Consider the following 19433-nt stretch of genomic DNA (forward strand, 5'->3'; position numbering starts at 1 on the left):
AATACACGTTTTGAATAGAAAGAAATCCTCTTCCTGGTAGTGTGTATAGCACGCCAGCACGTCTTTTTTCTCCAATCAGAGGGGTGTCAGATAGTGTCAGCCAATCACCATTCTGCGTTGGGTAGCAACGGGTGACTGTTCTCAGGCGGAAGATGTAAACAGCTTAATGTTCGTGTTAAATAATTTTTTTTAATTCAATTAAACGGGCACAGTTAAGACATCAAATATACATATACATACTGTATACAGTACAGTTTGCATACGGTAATATGTTTATGTTACGCGATTAAAAAAAAAATAAATAAAAATGAAAAGTCCAACACCAGCTGGATTCGAACACACAACCAGCCAGTTGGTAGTCACGCACCTAGACCAGTAGGCTACAAGACAGCTCGCATGATCAGGCAGGCGAAACAGCCTTACACAGTCCTGCCGCAGTACACGGATATAATCATACCGTTATTAATTTCTTTAGATACGCGATTCCATATTATATTCCCTTTTAATCAAATTCTAAAAGTATGCTTGTTGACTCCGGTATCACGTTAGTTAAAGACTTCGAAGCTTACAATGTTTAGGGAGAAATGGAATACTGGTGTGTATTTTTTTCTTTAAAGTACCAAGACCAGCCATATACTGTATGTTTACGTTCCAAAATTAATATCGTTTATGGCCTTCACACGCGTTTCAGTATGCTGCTATTCTTTTTATGCTCAGCTACTAAAATTTCCCTTCAGTGGTAAAATTCAATATCTACAACGGGCATAGTAAAGGCATTTACAGTAAGTCTTTCTACGACAGACCAACGGACCACGAGTGCCCCTGTCGGTCAACCAATCACGCACCGCGGTATCGCGTGTCATCTTACCTGCGGTATCTGTACTGTGGTGTCTGTACCGCGCACTTTGAATGGCTGCATCTGTACAAACAATCAATCCAACCAAATGCACTGAATGGGCTCCTTTCATTTGTAACCTTTATGCTTCTCCTCCATTAACATATTTGGCATCAAATAGAAATAAATGTTTTCAGTTACATATATAAAATATTCAGGTGGGTAGCTGTGTCAGCATGCGTAGACTGCAAAGGAACAAGTTATAGGTTTATTCCATGCTGAAAAGGGAAGAAAGAAAACACAACATTTCGGCTGTAGAGCCTTCTTCGGGTGTGAGCCGAAATATTGAGTTTTCTATCTTCTCTTTTCAGCATGGAATAAACCTATTACTTGTTCCTATATAAAATATTCCTTCTTTTAATTAAAATTTAAGAATTAACAGGATAATCAACTCTGCATAAGTATGTCTAGTGTATGAAGAAGGGGATTTTGAACTACATAATTAATACTACAAAGGCAGCATAACAGATATTAATGAAGCTAAGCCAGGGTAACCTTAGCGTCTTATGCTTGCCAGGCATTTTTAAGCTTACAAAGTGAGAATCAGACTTCTCCAATGCTCCTGTAGAAAGTTTGAGACCCCCAGAAGAATAGGAGATTCTTCTGGGGGTCTCAACAGTGTTTGACAGCACAGCAAATGTATGAATACATTTAAGAGTGAAGCACTTAATTTTCACTTACCCTGTGTGTACATGGAGAGTGTAACAAGGGCTTCAAATTAAAATGTTATGCATTGTATACAGATTCACCCTAAAAGGAAGTAAATCAAACATTAAGAAAGCTGTTGTCCAAATGGTTAAATAAGTAAACTAAGCAGAAAATGTATGTAACATTAATTAAAAATGTATGATAAAGAAGAGCAATATCCAATTAAAGGAAGAGTGTTTAATGAGTTGTATAAGAGGTTAAAATTTATTAGAAAAACTAAGATAATGAAATAAATATTATGATGAGGTTTAAAATAATAAGGTTTTCAGTGATACAACATCAAAAGAAAATAATACAGTTTTTATTGAAAGGAAATGGCTGATGTATTTGATGGACATTTCAATAATGTGTTTTCCAAGAAAGAAATCAATAACATGCCTCAGGCTGAGGATAGACAAAGCTCTGAAGTGAATATTATCAATATAGAAAAAGAATATATACAGTAGCAGAATTGTTACAGATTTGGTATAAGCACAAGTACAAATAAAACCTAATTTAAAATACTGTATACAAGCACATTACAGTTTGACCACCACATTACAAATAAGTTGTCTGATGCTCTGGAATAAGATACTGTACATTCCGGGATTTAAACTAATGCTGTACTCTGACAAGCTAAAAGAAAAACATGTTTTAAGAAGTTTGTATAGAGAAGACCATGAAGGAAGTCACTAGAAATATCTGGGTGAATTTCTCAGATCTGTTAGGTACAAGTAATCAATCCAAATAGATGGGCTGAATGTGCTCCTCTCATTTGTAACCTTTCTTATACTCTTATGAATTTACATTACATTTTAAAATTAAATGAGAATGTATGAATACATTGTACTATATATTATGTAAAAGGAGATAATATATCTAAGGTTTGATTTGCTATTGAACTGCTATCATATACAGTGTTACATGCATTCCTGCCTGCAAAAAGAAGAAAAAAAAACACTTCGCATTTTGTGGAAAAAATGCAAATTCTGCACATTGTGTTTATACAGTATGTACAGTAATGTCTCTATTGTATATGTCATCACTTTTATGATTAGGATGACATGCTTTTAGAAATGGTGTATGAAAAATTGCATTATAATGTTATTATCATTTAAGATATTATAACTATAAACATTTTAAGTTCTAATATATTAAGTACATTTTAAACATCAAAAGTCAAAATAGAAAAGCTGACCAAAATTATGATTTGTGATTTTATAATTAAAATCATTTGATATATCACAGTCAAAACAGCCACAATTCACCTCAATACTTATTGTAAGTAACATCTGCTTTATGGGAATTATTTAAAACAGCCTTGTGATATCAAAAAGGACACCGCATGGTGTGATATGACTTTGTCTCAAACTTAAATTACTTTACAAATTATCTGCAAAATTAATGTTGTGAGAACATACTCTCATGCATTAACTATCCTCTTCTTACTATTATCATTAATAATCCATTCCACCACTTTTATTGTCAGTACTACTGCATATTAGCCTTAGGTTACATCTGATGCAATGTGGTTAACGATGTTCCATTACATTTCAATTAAGAGTTAGATATTTTCTCAATGAATTCATGAGTGTTAAATGTCTTCTTTTCAGATTTGGGAAAAATTAGCAGGAACTGCACTGAAGATGGCTGGTCTGAGCCTTTCCCACATTACTATGATGCCTGTCTCATTGAATTTAATGAAAATGCAACTAAACCAGTAAGTATCTTTGTGATGGATCATCATCATTGGACTTCTAGAACATCATGTTATATGTATTACAGTATGTGTAATATGTTTGATTTAAAGTTTCTGTTTAAAGTCCTGGGATGAGGTTTGTTGTATGAGGAGTATTTGCTGTGTGAAATGACTTGCGTTTGTCATTTCTTTTAAGTCATTAAGCTGTAGGTTTATTAACTAGGTTTATTAAAGGCAGGAATAAAGACCAAGATGGGGAAGGATTAGTCCTTTTAATTTAAGCTGTTTTCCTCTTTTAAAGAAGAAAAGGAGTTTAAATGTGTCCCCTTTATAATTCTTTCTGAAATGTTAGAAAGAGGGAAATAACTGGCAGAGAAGACACTGGTTGCCCAATGTCTTTCGAAAGTAGTGAACTTTAACTTACTTCATCTTTACTTCAAAACATGCCTCTAAAATGTTATACTTGAGAAGCCAACATAAAAGTTAGAATGAAACGTTTTCTGAAAAGCAAACTATTGTGGCATTTCAAGTGCTCAAATTAAGGTTTTTCAAAGATTCAACAGATTGAATATACAGAATATATACCATTGTTTTGACTCTGGGTTGTTATCAGTCCACTCTGAAATCAGTCACTAAATCATTGGCCTGTGGTATAACAGAATCCCCTTTGATTTGTAATTGTTACGGCCACGGACTGAGATCCGTGTCAGGTCTTGTAGTAGAACCTATGCGATGCAGGAAGAGCTGGAGAAAACAGGAGGCGTGGTAAAAGGAAACACACAGGGGTTTAACAGTGCACAAAATAATAGTGACAGTCCATGAGACAGTGAACGGGGGAGACAATGAATGGCATCCAAATCCAAACCGGTCCAAAGTCAGGTCACAGTCCGGGAGTCCAGCGGCGAGTAATCCATCCTGGGACGCGACAAGGTTAAAATCCCTGGGAAGGGGGAAAACATGAACAGACAAAACACAGAGGTCCAAGGGTGTCGGGGGTGAGGCCCTTAGGAGACGGACATAGGGTTTCCTGGTGCTAGGTGGGCCTCGCGACATCCTTACCCTAATGATGAGCCCCAAGGACGGGAGGAGCTAGTCTTTAAATAATACACCTAAGAAGGTACACCTGGGGAGCTTAATAACAGGAGTAGTGGAGCCCCCTCTAGGGAGGGATGTTGGAGGTGACGGTAATGTGACTGTAAAACTGCTGCAATGACAGTAGCATTCAAAGAGCTACAGTAAATAACTCATAACTTGCCTAAACACCATGGTCATGCTGTACAAAAAGTCACCAGTGGTCCTGTAACAATAACTTTGAATAAATAAAAATGGTGAGTCTGAATCAAGTTGGTTTAAAAGTAGAATAACATTTTCAAAATGTTTTGCTACAGATGCAGCCATTCAAAGTACGTGGGTCAGACACGTACCGCGGGTAATTTGCTACGGCCTCGTGCAACGTGATGCAAAATACTGCGGTACGTGATTGGTTGAACGACAGGGGCGCTCGTGGTGTGTTGGTCGGTCGTAGAAAGATTTAAATGTCTTTTCTGTGCCCGTTTTACTATTGAATATTTATATGGAATTTTATCACTGAAGGGAAGTCTTAGTAGCTGAGCATAAAAAGAATAGGAGCATACTGTAATGTGTGTGAAGGCCATAGACGATATTAATTTTGGAACATAAACATACAGTATATGGCTGGTCTCGGTACTTTAAAGAAAAAATACACACCAGTATTCCATTTCTCCCTAAACATTTTAAGCATCGAAGTCTTTAACTAACGTGATACCGGAGTCAACAAGCATACTTTTAGAATTTGATTAAAAGGGAATATAATATGGAATCGCGTATCTAAAGAAATTAATAACGATATAATCATATTCATTTACCGCAACACAAGAATAGTACACTCTGTACATTGGCTGTTGATAATGTTTCTGTAGGGCTTTTTTAACACTCCTCATGTGACCTTGCCAGTGGCGCTGTGGGTTAGGTTCCTGACTCACACATCACACGTTGGGTGTTGGAATCCAGCCGGAGCCATGACTTTTTTTTAACAAACATTTCTTTGAAAAAATGAAACTTTTCCCTGGGTCAGATATTAAATAAAACTTCACTCGCACCAAACAAATTTATATTTCTAAATATCACAACATGATCGAATTTAAGTAATTTTAATAACAATGAATAGTCACCTATGCGTTACAATATAAACATTTATATTGATTTAAATCACAAACGTGTGTTTAAATATATGTGTTTTTTGATTCACAATCAGACAAATGCAACATAAATTGATATCTTTGTCTTCTAAGTATCTTAATAAACTTTCAGCATAGCTTTCTCCCCGTTTAGATGTATTCTTTTGGGATCAAACGTGGAAAGATTAGATTGTAATTGTTTTTATTTTTTAAATACATTTTAGAAAAGTGTAATCTTTACTAAAAAACTATACACCACCTACTATAAAGATACATATTGTAATACTTTCGGGTTCGGATAGGACAGACACAAGAACTTAAAGACTTGCGAAGTTAAAGCAAGTTAAAGCCTTGATTTTATATATCACCTTTAAATATATGTGTTTTTTGATTCACAATCAGGCAAATGCAACATAAATTGATATCTTTGTCTTCTAAGTATCTTAATAAACTTTCAGCATAGCTTTCTCTCCATTTAGATTTATTTTTCTTGGGATCTTGGGATCAAACGTGGAAAGATTAGATCGTAATCGTTTTTATTTTTTAAATACATTTTAGAAAAGTGTAATCTATGCAAAAAAGCTGTACACCACCTGCTATAAAGATACATATTGTAATACTTTCGGGTTCGGATAGGACGGACACAAGAACTCAAACTTGCGGAGTTAAAGCAAGTTCAAGCCTTGATTTTACATATCACCTTTAAAAGTGGCATCTCAAAGCAATACAGTAGATGTAAAAACAGTTAAAAGGACCACAGATTGTACCCATCTGTCATGCTAATAAAGCACCTTGAATTGAATTGAGAGAGGGGGGGGGGGGAGGGCGAGCGAGAGAGCACAGCCAGGACAGGCAAATAAGATACACTCCACAGACATTAACAACAGCAACATATCATAAAACTTTTGCACATATTGTTTAATTATTACTTGTTTTTCAGGAAGTTAAAAAAAACACTTGAATTACTTATCCAGTCTCTCAAAATAAAATTATTTTTTAAGCAATGCAACTAACGTCGGGCAACGTGTTTTTTTTAATCCAACATTGACAGCCACATCTTAAATCTTGTCAGTCAGCTCTTTTTTCTCTATTTGAATTGTGGCGATTCAAACAACTTGGGATAACAAGTGGTCTCAAAGTCACTGAGCTCACAGAGCTTCAACAACAGATGACAATTTCCTTAGTCTTCCTGAAATTGTCAGATTATGAGTGAATAAAAGCATTTTATTAAAAACACGTTTGTGTTTGTTTGGGAGCTATATTATGTATTTTTCATAATTAAGATATAATGATGTGTTCCTGCTTACACATCGCACGACTTTAAAAGCTAGAAAAACAGGTTTCGATTCACATTATCTGGCGAGCCTTGTTTTATCAAAGGACAGCACATACTTTGAAAAGACCGCAAATGTATTAGCAAGGGTTAATTGCACTATGGACCGCACAAAGAAATTTAAAATATGTGTGAGGGCAGGAGTGGATCGCAGCAGGTGATCAGAAAAAGGAAACAATTGTTACACCCGGGTAATAAAAGCATTTTATTAAAAACGCGTTTGCGTTTGTCTGGGTATTTACTTTGTAATTTGTGGTCCTTTTAACTGTTTTTACATCTACTGTATTGCTTTGAGATGCCACTTTTAAAGGTGATATGTAAAATAATGTTTTTTATTGTTGTTATAGAGAAACATGATCAGATTTTCCCTGGTTCAGAAAAAAAGATCTAAAGTATACTAGTTTGTCACTCTTCTCATTCCCTCTTTGCTAAATGGCTTTTCAAGCCATTTTTCAGAGTCACATAAAGAGAGAGGTGAAACAGCCCTTCACAGCCCTGTCGCAGTACACAAATATAATTATATCTTATTAATTTCTTTAGATACGTGATTCTTTTAATACAGTCTTTGCTGTGCTCTTGAGGATCCTTGTGATATTTTGAGCTCTGGTTGAATGATAAGTGTCACAGTTTAAATAATTTTCGTAGTTAGAAATTATGAACCACTCTGTTAAAAGCAAGGGAGTTTTTGTTTCCGTTGCTTTAAAAGAAAATGCCTGACAAAGTAGGGCTTGGACAGATTCCAAGTGCATTTTTGCAATTTACGTTGCATTGTGCATTGTGCTGCTGTAATACAGTTTAAAATAATTAAAAGTCTAAACAGTATCAGCTTTATTTATGGATTGCAATTTTAAAAAAGTCAAAAACCGCACTCAAAATGCAAATTAGAGCTTTTTGGCAAGAGGAGACCCCCAAATTAATAATGTAACATGCCACTGTTTGTGCATGAATAAGGTTATACTGCTATTTCCTTGGATACGCGATTCCCCCCCCAAAAAATTGTTTTAATCCCCGTCAGAACCGGGCATCCATAAGAATCAAGTACTAGGTTTATTCCATGCTGAAAAAAAGAAGATAGAAAACACATTCCATAAGAATCAGCACTTTTATATAGCACCTTTAAAGGTGGCTTCTCAAAACGCTTTACAGGATAAAAACAACAATAACAACAACAATATTGTATTTCATTGCACTTTGACAGATCATCCTTAAATCAATTGTTGACTCTTCTCTCTTTACTACTTGTATGCAGTGACTGAACTCTGCTCTATACCACACAATGATTCCCCCAGAGTCTCGGGGAGTCTCGTGATTTGGGTTTTTTGACAGAGGGCAAAAAACTCTCTCTCTCGCTTGCCCTCCCCCTGTGTATTGTCTGTTTAGGGCAAGTGAGAGCGAGAGAGAGGGGGGGGGGGGGGCGAGCGGCTGTCCCACAGTGAAGCGGGCGTACAGTCTGGGGAGGTATCCAATTTATGTTGCATTTGTCTGATTATTATTAAAAAACACATATAATTAAACACGCGTTTGCGATTTAAATTTAAATCAATACAAATGTTTATATTGTAACGCATACTGTCCAGCCTCCATTTCTCTATAAAAATTTAAAAGATCGTGTGCGCAGCCTAAGAGGGGGGCTCTACTGTCAGTGACAGCTGACAATCCTCCATACACCCATGTGAAAAATTAATAATGCCAATGTAAACGTCATATTTACAATTTGTTGATAATAGAAATGTTAAGTTCTCTAAAGCTTTGTGATAGTTGACCCAGGCAGCAAAAGATCAGCTCCACTGGTAAGATGCGACACCGAAGATATGATTAATAACCTTTTAAACCCCCCCCACACACACACAATAGAAGCAAGAAGCAGAAGCAGGGACCGTTGTCAGAAGGGAAGAAGGTGACTATTCATTGTTTTCAAAAATGACTTAAATTCGATCATGTTGTGATATTTAGAAATATAAAGGTCTATTAATTGTCCATAATATTGCTATTCTATTTTTTCAAAGAAATGTTTGTTAAAAGAAAAGTCACAGCACGGCTGGATTTGAACAGACAACCTGTAGGTTAGTAATCAGGCACGTAGACCAGTGGGCTACTGGGGAAGTCATATGAAGAGAGAGGCGAAACAGCCCTACACAGCCCAGTCGCAGTACACAAATATAATCATATCATTATTAATTTCTTTAGATACGCGATTCCATATTATATTAGCAGAAAAGCTTAAAACTACCACTTTTTTACACGCTATTTCACGTTAGTTAAAGACTTCAATGCTTAAAATGTTAAGGGAGAAATGGAATACTGGTGTGTGTTTTTTCTTTAAAGTACCGATTTCTGGAATCTGACTGGCTGACACCCTTCTGAAGTGGTTCCATAATATCTGTTATATGGAAAAGAAAGCGTAGATAAAAAAGCCTGAATTCTCATGTATCTGATACAAGTATCTTTTAATACAGTCTTTGATGTGCTCTTGAGGATCCTTGTGATATTTTGAGCTCTGGTTGAATGATAAGTGTTGCAGTTTAAATAATTTTCGTAGTTAGAAATTATGAACCGCTCTGTTAAAAGCAAGGGAGTTTTTGTGTCCGTTGCAGTAAAAATAATGCCTGACAAAGAAGGGCTTGGACAGATTCCAAGTGCTTGTACAAATGTGCTAAAGAAATTAGCAAAAAAAGTCATTCCTTTATCGTATTGGCTAGCTAATGTCCTGTAATCGTTAGTTAGATCAACAAAATGCTGTGGTGTTTGTCAAAGAAAAAACTAAAAGTATTTTCGTTTAAAATGACAGTTAGAAAGAATGTGGACCAGTATAATGGAAGAGGATAACTGGAAGAGGTGTTAGTGGGGCCAGCAGGGGGCGCTCACCCTGTGGTCCACGTGGGTCCTAATGCCCCAGTATAGTGATGGGGACACTATACTGTAAACAGGTGCCGTCCTTCGGATGAGACGTAAAACCGAGGTCCTGACTCTCTGTGGTCATTAAAAATCCCAGGGCGTTTCTCGAAAAGAGTAGGGGTGTAACCCCGGCGTCCTGGCCAAATTTCCCATTGGCCTTAACCAATCATGGCCTCCTAATAATCCCCCTCTATGAATTGGCTTCATTACTCTCTGCTCTCCTCCCCACTAATAGCTGATGTGTGGTGAGCGTTCTGGCGCACTATGGCTGCCGTCGCATCATCCAGGTGGATGCTGCACATTGGTGGTGGTGGAGGGGAGACCCCATTACCTGTAAAGCGCTTTGAGTGGAGTGTCCAGAAAAGCGCTATATAAGTGTAAGCAATTATTATAATTATTATTATTATAATAGTTTGAGTTTACTGCTTGTCCAAAGTCATTCATTAAAATACTATTAGTAATATCTTCGGTAAAGGCTTTGATGCATAAATATTTCTGATAAAGGTAGGTTGTGTACTTTTGTCCAGCTGAGCAATCTTGCTTTCATAAAATATACCAACTTTTTAATGACTGATGATTAACATGCTGTAATACACAGTTTAAATATAAAAGCTCAAATGCTGTACATGAGAGGTTAAGCTTTATTGGCTCCTCCTGGCTGTTTTACAAGGTGATTCCATATAGTTTCCGGCATGACGTCAAATGACGCAATGCGACACGCCCACCATGCGACACACCCACCACGGTGTACCGCGAAATACCCCACGCGTTTTGAATGTGATTCATTTTTTTTAATAAAAGAAGGATAAAATTCAAATTTCTCCCTCCCTCCACATAATTAAATATTGTATATCTGTAGCTTGTTGAACATCGCTTTTGCGCATTTTTCTCACACAATTTTGAAAATTGACCTTTTCTACAGTATTCTCCATGGCTTCTCTTTTTTCTAAAGACAATGTAAGCAACAGGTCTTTTGTACCCTACAATTCCCACAGCTTTCAGCACTACCTTTCCACCTCAATCCAGCTGTTCTTTGACTTCTACTTCTCCAGACACCAGGAAAAACAGTCAGCCTCCCTACAGACCCCTTTTCATTCTCCATTGCTTCTCACTTAGCTCCCTCACCATTATCTCCTCACACTTGCTGATCTTCCAAGCAAGTCTAGACTCAGCAATGCAACCAACATTCACCTCCTTCCTGCCAGGATCGGAGAGAAGAAATATCACCTCCACTTTGATCTCTAGGCTCACCATAATTTCACCACTCCTAGCATAAATTGACTGATTCTCAGTTCTTACTTCTCCCTGCATGATGTAGCTCTGAGCATGCCTTTCATTTGACTAAACTGTTGGGTAGAAATGCTGGCTTGTACTTGTAAAGATCATAGTGGTTGACATGAATTTTGGGCAACTTTTCATGATGTGCCGGTAAAGTAAATGTTACTTTGCCGTCTGTCTCACTTTCAGGTGCTGAAGCAGCCCAACATTTTGATAGTGACAGAACTCCTCTGTGGATTGAATTAATTATATCCTCTCTTTAGTTCAGAATTTTTAGACATTGCTCGTTATGGTTCCATCATCTTGTGACAAGAGGGCACCCTAACGTCTAGTGGCGGCTGCAGCTGTGCGGCAGAGGCACAAACCAAGCAGATCTCTTTAGCCAATCCTTGCTTGCCTAGTGTACCTAGCTCTTCACACCTTCCCTCCTCAGGCCTATTTAAACCCTGCTTCCTGAGGATGCTGTGCTCAGAATTGTTTTTAAAACATTGAGCTCTAGATCCTGTCTTTCTCTATCTTTTTCCCCTATTTAAAATATTTTCCTCCTTGTCTTGACTACTTCCCTGGTTAGCCCTTTCTTGTTTTTTTAGTTCTTGGGCTTTGTTTCCTTTCTGCATCTTGTTTTTTCCCCCCAGTTTGTTGTCCCATGCTTCTGGTCTTTTGTGTCGGTTCCTGGATTCACCTCACCAGTTTTTGGATATTACAAAGTGCCGGAACTGCACTGTTTCTCAAAATTGGTTTTGGATTGTGTTTCATTGTTGTCTTTCTGGATTGCCTTCATGGTTCTGGATTTTTTCTTGTTTTAAGACTCTGGCTGTGGATTGCACTTTATTGTCCTCATATGAATGTCTGTTGGAACCTGCATAGGCTCCACTTCTTGTATATCTCAGCTCTTACGTTGTTCTTGACTATAAGCCATTCTTTGCCTCTTTACCACAAGCTACATTCCATTTGATTATTATGGTTCTCTCTATTTTCCTTTGCTCACTTCTGTTAAAAGCACAAGCCTCTCTCACTTTTTGATCATGAGTTTTGGTATGCACAACATTCTTTCAGTCTGATTTTTTTTTCTTTGCATCACGTTTTTCTGTTACATCTCCTTGGATTCTGGCTTCAGGGTAGGATTAGGTCTTGGCTCCTGCCCTTGAAGGATGTGAATGGTGTCACCTCTGTATCCCAGGGATCTCCAGCTTTACTGAAACTACTCTCTTTTTGGCTTTTACTTACAGTAGACAAATGAGTTCTGGCTTTGGCCATGTGAAATCCCAAACTTTTTCCTTTGCATTCCTCTGTTACTCTGTTACAGTATATAGCCTCCCAGCACTTTATCTCTGAATGATTTTCAAGGGTTCCAATGATCCCTCCATATCCCCTTTTCTCTGTCTAGCCTTCTAATTTATATCCTTCTTTAGATCATTTTCTTGATTTTCTTGCAATAACAAAAAAAAACTACCTTAACATCAAAGTAATCCTATAAAGTCCCAATTTTTCCATAAACTCCTTGCTCTGCTGTCTCTCGTACATAAGTTGGATTCCTACTAAACATACCCCAAAGTGGAAACACCACTACAATCTAAATATATTCTTATTATTCCATGATGTCTACCATTCATTGCGTGTCAACTAGACTCCAGAAGCATTATTTTTTCTGGCCTTCTTCATATTTTTCTATTGTGCCACATTCATTGCCATTAGACACACTATTAGCCCTCATCTTCATTACTGTTTATCAGTCCTTTTGTTTGCTTTCACTTTCCAGAGACTCCTCCTGAATCTATTTAGCATCTTCTGCAGCCATCAAGGAATACCAGTAATCACTAACATAACTATAAGATTGGCGTTCCTCTGAAACCTTACAAATACAATACAGATCTCACAATCTGCTATAAGAGAACTTTGCATTAGTTTTTTGAGGTCCAATTAGTCTCTGGGGGTTCTGTCAATCGTGTCCTTATGGCAAAGCTGCTGTTCCCTCAGCCATGTGACTTACACTAAAATAAATTTCCAATGCTGCTGTCTCTATGTCACATTCATGAATTTTATTAAGATTGAATTCTAATCTCACCCACTTCTGCTCGATTTCATATAGATACAGTATGTTACCTGATAAGTGTTCCTTTTGTGCATATTTCTTGCAGCTCTCCCTCCATCCCACCCTGATTTCTTCCTCAGGAAAGTGAGGAGGGTTCTGTCAGTCTTGTACCTATGCCAGGCTGCTGTTTCCTCAGCCATGCGATTTATGCCAAAATATGCAATACTTAGTTATGTCTCTGCAGCACATTAACCTTTCTGTATTCATTAGAATTTCAACAATAACCTAACAAGATAGTTGGCATATTCATGCAGTGTATGAACAAGAACTATGGTAAAACACAGTATAACAATAAACCCAAATAGAAAAAGAATAGCTACTGTGTAATAGAAGATACCTTGCTGTGATGGTTATTAAAGATATGATAGATTCATGAAAAAAATAATCTACCATAACATATTTATTCTGGGCATTTTCTTTTAAGGGTCATTATTGTGCAGGAAGGTCAAAGAAAGTTGCATTTATGGATATAAATGGCTTGACATAAAAAGCATAGAATATCAGTTACATTGTCAATGACAATACATTAGAAGAGCACAAAAGGAAATATCAAATTAGAAAAATTCCAAAACTATTTGTGATTTTTCTATGTATGGTGTGTATGTATGTTTTTAATGATAATCGAATAATTTAAATGTCAATTGATTTAAAATACTTTTATATTTGTTTTTCAGGATATGTACTATGCGTCAGTCAAAGCCCTGTATACAGTGGGATACAGCACATCTCTTGTCTCTCTTACTACTGCAATGGTAATACTTTGTCGTTTTAGGTATGTACTGTGTTTTTGCCTTGGCCCTTGACATACAGTACCTTCTGCTGAATAATCACAGTAAAAGTGTATAAGGAAAAAGTGAAGGTCTCTTCCATGCTGAAAAGAGAAGAAAGGAAACACAATGTTTTGGCTGTGTAGCCTTCTTCGGCTGACACCCGATGAAGGCTCCACAGCCAAACGTTGTTTCCTTTCTTCTCTTTTCAGCATGGAATAAACCTTTACTTGTTCCTTTGCAGCCTATGCATGCTGATCCAGCTACCTGCTTGTAAAAGTATATAGTTTATCTAAGCCTCTAAACTTTGTTCACTCCTGTTCAAAACTGTTTAAATCAGATGTTGTATGTGGTTGATGTGATTACCACTTCCATTAATCTTGTAAATCTTGTTATAGCAAAATTCATGCTATAAAACACGTTCTTGCTAAACAAAAAGATCTGAAAAAAAGGGTGGTTTAATTATTTTTCAAACTATTATGGAAACACTTTTTAGGTTTTCTCTCCTGTGGAATTTTTTTAAAAAATAATTTCTTAAAAGCAATGTGCAAGCTGAAGACAGATATAGCAGAAAATAGGTGTTGTGTTGAAACCAGTAGTAAAATAAATAATATACTGTAAAGATTTTTTTTTCTTGTTTTAGAAAACTTCACTGCACCAGGAATTTCATTCACATGAACCTATTTGTGTCTTTCATTTTACGTGCCATATCAGTATTTATTAAAGATGCTGTACTCTATGCTGAAGAAGACTCCCAGCACTGTCCAATTTCTACAGTAAGTAATAAAGGGAACTTAAATAAGAGTGTAATTTAAGCAAGAATGTAATTTGTTAAGTAATGTTCCCTTGTTCTGAAAATGCATACTTTCTGTAGAATTTCTGAAGACATGGTTACTTTTGAAATGTAAGTAGTTTTTTTTTGTTTTAAGGAGTAAAAAATGGTATTTATTGTACTTTGAATGATTGACAAGCCTTTTAAGAATTAGAAGAGATTATTTCTAAAGAAAATCAATTGATTACTTAGCTAAAAGCTAAGTTTAAAGCAGTTATGTATATAGTGTAGCAGTTCCCCATAACATGAAGTTTCTTGGCATTCAGAAGCATTTTTCTTTTCCAAAGTTCTCCTTTCTTTCACAGTTTCTCTCAAACCTCTGAGCTCTTATTCTGTAATTTTCTTGAACTATTCAAACTAAACGGACCTCGAGGGTGGGGTGGGTAGGGTAATGGAATCACCTTTACAAAAAGTAAAAGGATTCTACATTTCATGTGAATTTTATTACTGGTTACTAAAATGTTTGCACTATAAAAGAAAACTTTAAATCAACATTTTAATATGTGAGTTTCTAAAGCAACGTGAGACAGATTTTGAAATATGATCAAAGAGTTGGTTTTATGTCAATGGGAACAGTTTCAAAAATCGTGATGGCAAACGAGGGAAAACAGCATCAGGAAAGAGGAAAAGTGGTTGCATGTCAAAGCTCACCTCACCGACAGAGATAGTTCCGCAGAAATATTCAAACATGATCTGCATGCTGGATTAACTAGTATGTTGTATTTGTCAACAAAACCATCTCTAAGTCGATATGTTGAATTCAGTTCAATTGCACTCATTTAAATTAGCTGTTCAGGCAACGACATGGGCCATGGCACAGGAAGCCCTCCAAAAATATAAGTCCTGCTAGAATTTTTCTTTTAGTTGTGATGTGCCATAAAGTAACCATCGATTTCAATGACAGAACATTTTTGAAAAATTTGAAAATGAATGTCAGTGTTGGTTGGCAGGTTGTTCTTTTTTTTCCAATACCAAAATAAATTATTTAAAAAAACATGTTGCCTTGAATGTGTCGGTTTCATGAAAATATTCTCTATTAATACAGTATCAAAATTTGCTTGGTTTAAAGCAAGTTTAATGTAATGGGGCCGGTTTCGTGTCACTGGAAATTTTGTTGCCGTGTTCTGAATCACAGACAATGACAGCAGTATGGAGCTACGCATACAGTACATTGAAACTTATGTTTAAGTCAAACTACTTGACTTAAATCAAATACCTTCCATGGCCTTCCCAATCACAACACTCATCTTAACATCATTGAGCCTCATTGAAGAATTGAACCTTTATGGGAGGTTCTGGAATAGAATTCCACCTTCTTCATCTGTCAAAGAACTGGAGGCTTTCCTTCTTGAAGAATGGTCCAGTGTACCAATAGAAATAGTTCAAAACCTTTATAACAGTAATCCAAGAAGGATTAAATATGTTCTGAAGATAAAGGGTGGCCTGAGTCCTTATTAGTTATTAGTTAAAACATATTCATATTTACTTGTGTTGCCAATATTTTGTCCATCACCAATATTTGCACGTAAAGTTGTTAATTATCTATTCTTTTTTTCTTGGAAGTAATGCAGTTAGTCATGCAATACATTTGAATGGACACTCAAAAGTGTATGACCATATCATTGTAGAAAATTCTACATGAACTTAATGGACTGTTTCTTTAGATTTTCTATACTTGTTGTCATGATTTTGTTTGAACAAACCTTTAAGTGCTGTATAGTATAGTATAGTGTATAGTAATTATGTTGCAGAATCTTTCTGAAAAAAAAAACAGCTACAGTAATTTGCCTAGATAACCCCTTCTGTCTTAAAATAATAATGTACATGTTTTTTGAGTGTTCAATACAATACAATAAAGGTTTTGTTGAATACTTGCATTCAATATTTGACTTATAATTTATTATTTTTTCCAGGTCGAATGTAAAGCTGTGATGGTTTTCTTCCATTACTGCGTCATGTCAAACTATTTCTGGCTGTTTATTGAAGGACTTTATCTTTTTACTTTGCTGGTGGAGACCTTCTTTCCTGAGAGAAGATATTTTTATTGGTATACAATCATTGGATGGGGTAGGCTAACCTTTCTTTTGAAACTTTTAGCTCATAACATTTTTTTGTGTTTTCATTTTCCAGAGGTTATAGGAGATTGCTAAAAACAATATTTTGTAGGTTTATTTGGTGAACAATTTGAGGAATACACAATGAGAATCATTATATATATAATATATATTTATTTTTCTCAGTGGTTTAATTAAAACCAAAAACTGGATTTTTTTGTGTTGAAGAAAATATGACTGCTCGTTCCCTTCTCTTAATCTGTTCAATACATGTAATTGTACACAATTAATATTAACAGTATATATTTGAAATACATGTAATAGAAGATTCAAAAGATTTAATTAATCTGCAAATAGAAGATACATTTCTGCATTTTAATGTATTTCCAGGCACACCTACAGTATGTGTTACAATATGGGCAGTACTCAGACTTCATTTTGATGACACTGGGTAAGTAATTTTCAGTAACAACACTTTATTCTATTTTTGGTGGTTTATATTTTTTCAATGCCCTCTCTGTTGTCAAGTTCTGTTAATGTCATATTTGCTTGTTTGTTTTTAATTTATATTTCACCATTTAGACATACATAAGTGTTCAGTTTTAAGGACTTGGGAGATTTAAAAAAAGTTTGTTCTTTGATATTTTTAAAAATTAAAATCCTAATTAAAAACACTATATGTCCTTAATGCAGTATTTTCTGTGGACATCGCTTATACAGTAATTCTCTATTTCAGAAGTAAAAAAAAAATTAGATAAAGAGGCAGCTGTTGTGTATAAGCACTTAAACATATTTCCATTAATTCATAGAAAATAATTTGTGCCCATTGTTATTCAGTTTTTTAAAACTATTTGTAAAAGCCTGAATGGGTTCTTTTGTTTCATGCACTGTGAATAGAAATACTTAAGATAAGAAACAATTTATAGCAAAACAATATTTTATCTGAAACAGATGTTTTAAACTGTAAATTTGTACTTTTTATAGATGATGTTTATTTGTAATAACATTTGTAATGTTTATACTGTAGGTGCTGGGATATGAATGACAACACTGCTCTCTGGTGGGTGATTAAAGGGCCTGTTGTGGCATCAATTATGGTAAGTAACTTACCACAGGATAGTTATTAGTATGTTATCTAGTAAGTTATTCAAATAATGTTAATATATAAGCTAAGGATATTTAAAATATATCTCTAAATATATGAATTTAGTTTCGTGTTGGTAATTTTCTTTAATTACATTCTAAAAGGTACAATATCACTAATTATTGAATAACAAATGTATAGATATTGTGCATCAGAATTATGGTTACAGAAAAATGGTAGCACAGTGGTTAGCATTCCTGTCTCATAGTGCAGGAATGTTGGGGGTCCTGGGTTCAATTCCGGACCTAGGGTGCTATCTGTGTGGATTTTGTATGCTCGTGTTCTTGTGGATTTTTGCTGCATGGCAGGTTAGTTTGCTTCTGGGAAAATTGTACCTGGTGTGAGAGTGTGTCTGTCTGTGTGTATACCCTGCAGTGAAGTGGTAACCCACCCTGGCCTGCCTTGCACCCGTTGCTTGCTGGGATAGGCTCCAGCTCCCCCACGACCTTAATTTTGGAAGTGGCTTAGAAAATGGATAGATGGATGTTTAGTCTTTTTTTAGTGTCAAACATGAGAATCAGAAGTCATAAAATAGATGGTATTTTTCCTTCTAGATAAACTTTGTCCTCTTCATTGGAATTATAATTATCCTTGTGCAAAAACTGCAGTCACCTGACATTGGAGGGAATGAGTCCAGTATTTACTTGTGAGTATGAACTTAAAACCCTGTTGTTTTATGAAAAGTGTAAAACCATACGCATAGGAAAACAGATAAATTAAACATCTGTTCATGTTACATTTTTAATAGCAAAAATATCCAAACACCCTGTCCATGAATTAATTCTTTACTTACTTTTAAAAATATAATTATATAATTAAAGCTTTGTTAAAAAAATAATTGTGTAGATGCAGTAAATAATGCAGCAGATAAAATACAAGACTATATTTCCTATATTTCCTTTTTATAATGCATCTTAAACCCTATGAATAAAAACATCAGGCAGAATAAAAATATTAATACTTTTCTTTTCTAATTAATGCATGCTATTGTTTTTTTTTCTTTATAAACATATTTTTGGTACAAACAACATTAACCATATTTGTAGATTTTCACAATAAAGTGCCATTTATTTTGTATTTATCTACTGTACATTATAACAAAGAAAAAAAAATAACTTTCCTTCAGGAATATCTATGATCACCCTAATCCTAAAGTTGCTCATTATTCTCTTTCCTTCAATTCAAGGTTCATGATAGATTGCCTGTTGTAGTTTGAGGCACTTTATTGAAGTTTACATTTGATAAAAATAAAGGTTTTCTAAAGTGTTAAATGAAAGAATGAATGAATGCAGTGGCTCTAAATCTGGGAAAAGTTTTAAAATATAAAATAATTAGTTTAATTATCTTAATGCTTTACACCACATTTTATTTTATTGATCCTTTCTCACCATTCATGTAATTTGAACTCAATTCTATTTGTCATGTCACATTGCTGGAAGTGCAGTCTAGTACTCTCCACTGTATATGCATGTTTACAATAAGTCTAGATTCTGTGTGCAGGTACAACATATGGACATTTTGAAGGTAAAACACAAGGGAATGTACACCACATTGATTTA

At 35.4% G+C, this 19433-nt stretch overlaps 1 protein-coding gene across 10 annotated transcripts in view; it reads left to right on the plus strand.

Moving 5' to 3' along the window:
- LOC102696776 (pituitary adenylate cyclase-activating polypeptide type I receptor) overlaps nucleotides 1-19433 on the plus strand; it is a 142871-nt gene that overhangs the window by 102901 nt on the left and 20537 nt on the right. For all 10 annotated transcript variants that reach the window (XM_069191203.1, XM_015354276.2, XM_015354279.2 and 7 more), the window contains 7 exons: nucleotides 3196-3302; nucleotides 13752-13849; nucleotides 14488-14620; nucleotides 16590-16743; nucleotides 17121-17181; nucleotides 17758-17827; nucleotides 18429-18520. In XM_069191203.1, the coding sequence (XP_069047304.1) occupies nucleotides 3196-3302; nucleotides 13752-13849; nucleotides 14488-14620; nucleotides 16590-16743; nucleotides 17121-17181; nucleotides 17758-17827; nucleotides 18429-18520 (715 nt within the window). The remainder of the gene's footprint in view (nucleotides 1-3195; nucleotides 3303-13751; nucleotides 13850-14487; nucleotides 14621-16589; nucleotides 16744-17120; nucleotides 17182-17757; nucleotides 17828-18428; nucleotides 18521-19433) is intronic.

The sequence above is a fragment of the Lepisosteus oculatus genome, chromosome 6, assembly GCF_040954835.1.
Source record: "Lepisosteus oculatus isolate fLepOcu1 chromosome 6, fLepOcu1.hap2, whole genome shotgun sequence".
Taxonomy (NCBI): Eukaryota; Metazoa; Chordata; class Actinopteri; order Semionotiformes; family Lepisosteidae; genus Lepisosteus; species Lepisosteus oculatus.